Source organism: Rhinoderma darwinii, chromosome 5 (genome assembly GCF_050947455.1).
Source record: "Rhinoderma darwinii isolate aRhiDar2 chromosome 5, aRhiDar2.hap1, whole genome shotgun sequence".
Lineage (NCBI taxonomy): Eukaryota > Metazoa > Chordata > Amphibia > Anura > Rhinodermatidae > Rhinoderma > Rhinoderma darwinii.
In genome coordinates, this window is record NC_134691.1 from 136,679,743 (window position 1) to 136,685,742 (window position 6,000).

The 6,000-nt window shown below is 37.1% G+C and overlaps 1 protein-coding gene across 1 annotated transcript in view; it reads right to left on the reverse strand.

The window, feature by feature from the left end:
• The window catches only part of SCGN (secretagogin, EF-hand calcium binding protein), an 81,443-nt gene extending 75,691 nt beyond the window's left edge, over positions 1 to 5,752 (reverse strand). Inside the window, exons 1-2 of the mRNA XM_075828398.1 lie at positions 5,561 to 5,752; positions 4,752 to 4,819 (exon numbers count right to left, since the gene is read on the reverse strand). Coding sequence (XP_075684513.1) covers positions 4,752 to 4,819; positions 5,561 to 5,630 — 138 coding nt within the window. The 5' untranslated portion in view covers positions 5,631 to 5,752. The remainder of the gene's footprint in view (positions 1 to 4,751; positions 4,820 to 5,560) is intronic.
• Positions 5,753 to 6,000: the final 248 nt, after the last annotated feature.

Below are 6,000 nucleotides of genomic sequence, written 5' to 3' on the forward strand. Positions count from 1 at the left end.
GGATTTTGCTTGGTAGTAGTTTTGTTTGGAGTATTAGGGTATGTTCACACAGCGTATTTTCGGCTGTTTTTCGGGCTGTAAACGCCCAAAAAACGTCTGAAAAATCGGAAGCAGAACACCTCCAAACCTCTGCCCATTGATTTCAATGAGAAAAACGGCGTTCTGTTCCGACGAGCTGATTTTTTTACGCGGCTGTTATGAAAAACAGCCTCGTAAAAAAACGGCCGCGAAAAAGAAGTGCATGTCACTTCTTGGGACGTTTTTGGAGCTGTTTTTCATAGACTCAATTGAAAACTGCTCCAAAAACGTCTGTTAAAAAACACTGTGAAAATCATGAGTGGCTTAAAAAACGTCTGAAAATCAGGAGCTGTTTTCCCTTGGAAATAGCTCCGTATTTTCATACGTTTTTGAGTTTGTGTGTGAACATACCCTTACTGGTATTTCAGTTTATAATGTGGGGGCATATGTAAGCTGGGCAGAGTACATCAGGGGCATAGTCAGGTGGTATAATTATGGGGTAAAAAAACAATAAAATAATCCATAGCTGTGTGTTACACTGTGAAGCAATCCTTTATGCACAGGCCAGTGTTGAGTAGGGTATGCGCGGAACCCCCATGTATATATGTTAATCAACAAATGTTATGTATTGCAATTGTCTTTGTATAAGGAGAACACGTTCTCTTCCATAGAGCACTATATGTTTTGTACGGACGGGACTCTGTAAAGGCACATTAGTGTCAGATGTCAGTTGCGGCGTGACAGTTGGTGAGTGAAAAAAGTCAGTACAAAGTGGGTGGATTTGCAGAGCGGGGCGTGAGCCGCTGTTGGATAGTCGGGCAGGGCAAGAGCCAGAAGAAAATAACCCAAGCACTCAAATATGCAAGTATATTAAAAAAAATAATAATCTCTCGTTGATGCAAGGTTTCCAAAGATTACATTTTTTCTTTTTTTCTTTCAAATCAATTTTATAAAGATATGTATTATCTTGGTACAATCAATAATAGTAATGGCTTGCGATGTATTATAGCCATTGGACAGCCAGGCAGGGCGAGAGCAGCCAGATTGGATATTCAGGTAGGGCAAGAGCTGCCAGATTGAATAGCCGGCCATGGCGAGAGCTGCCAGATTGGATAGCCGGGCAAGACGGGACCTGCCAGATTGGATAGCCAGGCAAGGCGAGAGCTGCCAGATTGGATAGCTGGGCAGGGCGAGAGCTGCCAGATTGGATTGCCGGGCAAGGCGAGAGCTGCCAGATCGGATAGCCGGGGAGGGCGAGAGCTGCCAAATTGGATAGCTGGGCAGGGAGAGAGCTGCCAGTTGGGATTGCCAGATAGGATGTAAGCTACCAAGTGACTGCTCCACCAAAAAGACTTTGTATCGCTAGGCTGAATGGCGTATCGCCAGCGCAGCACTTTATATGACAGAACAAAGATTCCCTGAACCACAAGTTTAACTTGAGACTGAACCATAGTAAACACGTTGTCCCGTTGTCACCAGTTATATGAGAAACCACCAGGTATAGTGCCTATTTATTAATTAAACCGTCAAGCTTATGTAAGAAATATTGTAACCCTTTTTTTATGTTTTACAACTTTTTGCACAATAAAATGACTTTGTAAAAATTTATTTTTTATGTTGCTATGTTCTGAGAACCATAACTTTTTAACATTTGAGTCGACGGAGCTGTATGAGGGCTTGTTTTTTGCAAGACGAGCTATTGTGTTTATTGGTACCATTTTTGGATACATGCGACTTTTTGATCACTTTTTATTCCAACTTTTGGAAGGCAAAATGACCAAAAAACAACAATTCTGGCATTGTTTTGTTTTTTTACGGCGTTCATCGCACGAGAGAAATAACATAGTATTTTTATAGTTCAGGCCATTGCGGACATGGCGATACCAATTATGTATGGTTTATTTCTTTCAATAATAAAGGACTTGATAAGGGAAAAAGGGCGATTGGTTTTATTTTATTACTTGAAACTTTAATTTTTTAAAAATGTTAACAATGTTTTAACTTTTTTTTTTTTTTTTTTTTTAGTCCCACTAGGGGACTTGAAGGTCCAACTGTGTGATTGCTGTTCTAATACATTGCACAACCTATGTAGTGTAATGCATTAGAACTGTCAGTCGTTCACCATCAGCAAGCTGATTAGGCACCGCCTCCGGGCGTGCCTAATAGGCTCCCGTAATTGGCAGACCAGGAGGTTATTGTTAGGCCTCCTGTTGCCATAGCAGCTGTCAGATACAGCTGACACCCACCACTGATGATGCGGGCTCAGCTTATTAGCCCACGCCATCTTCCTGTCGCCACCAGAAGCCATTTAGGCCACACCTCTGGGAGGGGCCTAGGAGGCTTCAGTGCTTGACAGATTGGGACATCAGTGTAAGGCCTCCGGTTTCCATTGCAGCCATCAGCACCCCTGCGATTGCGTTGCGTTGATGTCGATTGGCTACAAGCCCCTTAAATGCAGTGGTATCATTTGAATAGACTTGTCACTAAAGATCTGTAAGTGCATCTGCATCACATACTATTTCTACTGTATATGCAATTATTCTCGGCACAGAGACAAAATTTGCAGATTTGACAGCAGACACACTACAGATTATAGACTGGAATCCATTGACAAGTCCACTGAAGGGTCTGCAAGGCAAACTTAAAAGCCTGCCTTTTATTATCAGAATTGGGGAATTTCAAGTTCTGACCACTATAAAGATATGCTAAGAAATTAATAAATACAAAATGAGGGACTACAAAACAACATGGGGTTAAAAAGTGGACATACTTCACTTAAGGTGAAGCTCATTTTGTCCAATGAACAGTAACTGAACAATAACTAAAATAGTACAAAAAAATGGGGCAGAATCATTAGTAGTTTTCTAAAGTTAGGAGGGATAAAACTAGACTAGGCAGGTGGAAAATGCAAAATAATAAATTTGGAACAATCCCCTAGACATGTTAGCCACTTCTTTCTTCCTTCTTCCTACGCTGTTAATAAATCTGCCACATTTTACGACTCCTTTTAGCCACACCCCTTTTGTTGAGGGAGGTGTAAAAAGTGTCTAAAACAGATAATAAATTTGGCGCACGCTGTGTACATCACTTTTTTAGGCAGAATTCTGGCGCGTTTTGCCAAATAAATCTCCCCTAGTGATCACAGTCATATCTGAATTTGTCTAGAGAAACAAATACATGTATAAGTGACTTCAAGCTGGGAGCTTTATGTTCTGTGAATGTTTTAATGGGTTCTGTTTGGGATGTCCAGTGATATTTGCCATTTGAGACTGACCTTGGTAACACTGATAAAGATGTGCATGAATGTAACTGAGGACCTCCTATAAATACATATATATATATATATATATATATATATATATATATATATATATATATACACATATATATATATATATATATATATATATATAAAACACTGCTGCTTCATTTGAATATTTTCTATATATACATATTTATATATATCTACATCCATCTGGAATGAACAGCAATGGACTTGTGTATACTTGTATTATTCTATTATTATAAACTGTTTGTAATACAGAATATGTATATTATGTACAGTTTATAAGAATATAAAGGATGTTCTGTTCTTGTGAATTACTCATCATTCACGTGTACATTTATCAGCTATGATAAGTGGTGTATTATTTATCTGCTGTGAAATCACAGTGGTTCAGGAAATATAAAGGTTCATGCACGATGCCCCCTACTACTGCATACACAGACCTCATGTTCCCTTTTCAATAGATCTGTAACTTATTCTGGGAACTATAAAAAACACATAACTGGACATATATGGTTAGAATTCTCATTTATACACATGTATTACTTTCCAACCTTTAAAAGACTTCAAGAAGCATAGAATTTATACTCAAACAAATAGTTTGTAGATTTTATGAACTTATTTGCAGTCTTGATCATGGCAGGGTTGTGTATTGCTATTAATTTCTAGCTGAAGCTCCTACCAAATTGTTGCAGCTCTCTTTCGATCTACAAAGACCCATATTCATTGGTACTGTATATTAGCCTAATTTGGACACAGAGCGACATGATAAATATTACTAATCTAAACAGTTTACCAATCTGGATTTCCTTCTTTGCTGCCCTTAAAACCTAGTACCTAGACCAATTGTCGCAGGTTGCCTCATTATAGCCGATGAAAGAACATTTCCCAGTGTGTGGTAGGGACAAAAACATTGTATTTGTCAACTATGCATCACAGTTTCAGGGACTATTTCTACTGCTTCTGCTATACGACTACAGCCAGTGTTCTCCTTACTAATTGGACAAATGCCACAAAAGAAGAAACCCATTGTTAAATACCATACAACAAGAACAACCAACTAAACATATAATGATGAAGAAAGGTGTGCTAATGCATGTATACCAAAGTGAAATGTTGATGAGGATTGATGAAGGACTGATGAAAATGATGACAACCTCTGTAAAGCACTGCAGAATATGTTGGTGCTATATAAGCAACAGGAAATAAATCATAATGTAAATATAAATGTGTGGTGTATACATATACATGTATACATATATTTGTATATCAACTGACTAGAGAAACAAGTATATAAGTATATATAATGATCGGTAAAGACAGCTTCATCTGTATTTATAATGCCACATCAAGACATAATGTAGTTATAGGTATAATAGATATAATATTATTCTCTGAGGAATGACACAATATTTTTTTATTAATAATGATATCAATATTTACTTACTGTGCCCAATTTCTTAAGAAGATGGCAAAAGAAGTCATCAAGTTCCTTACCCTCAATATAGCCATTATCTAAATGTAAAGATATATTTTATTATATTGCTTAATGCCAGAGGAACACTTCATGACATTATCTTATATTATAAAAAGTACAGTTAGTTTGTATTATTATAAAATGTTTTACATCATACTACGATTTTACTACATATACATATTTTCTGATATTCCTTTGCTGTATAAAGACCTACTAGGTGATTACATGTCTGAACTTCAGGGTCACTCAAGGTCTGGCGTTTGGCTAATAGCTCTTAGTATCCCAAATCTTTTTTTCCTCAATAAAATTAATCTGAAAGCAATTTCCTGGTAAATGAAACACACATGACTTTAGCAAAATAATCTATTTACTAATGTCTGCTAATGGAAATGAAAGCTAAAGTCACTCCAATGAATAAATTCAGGGAAAATCTACAGATCACAGTTTAATTGATTAGACTTTAGAGACTAGGAGCCATGTTTCCAAAATTAAGTGTTATATTTAGTACATGTAATCCATCTATATCTATCTATCTATCTATCTATCTATTTCTATCCTATCTATCTATCTATCTATATATATATATATATATATATATATATCCATCTATTATCTATCGATCAATCTATCTAATATCTATCTCATACCAATTTATCTATTACCACTTTAGTCTGAAAGTATATAAATATATAGTATATAAATACACTTTGTTAGCTATATCTGTGTCTTGCACTTGTATTCTGCACTTAATGCCATTTGTAAAGGTCTTGTCCTCTTACCATCAGAGTCAAAGCGCTGCCAAATCTCCAGGAACTCTCCCGCATCCAGCTTCAGGAAGGCGCTGTCCATGGTTCTGAATAAGATTCAGTGCTGAAAGTATCAGTCAATGTAAAGAGTACAGAGGGAGCTGAACCTTCTATCTCCACTTTAGCTCTCTGCTCTATTTATAGTTTCTCTCCATCTCCTCCCTTTAAACACTTGTTGCTTTGCTTGCAGGAGGCAGGCTTGTAGCTGCAGCATATGCTGAAGGGTAAAGTCCAACAAGCCTTATCAGGATTCCTATTGTTTAGCAACTGCCCTGCCCCACTGCCATATGTCTTATATCACAGTCTAGCTGCATATATCAACTTCATAAAGCACTGCTCTTACTCTAGTAAAAGTGACCCAGTCAACAGAAGGAGAGTAAATTGATGACTACTAAGTATGTAAATATTAGGAT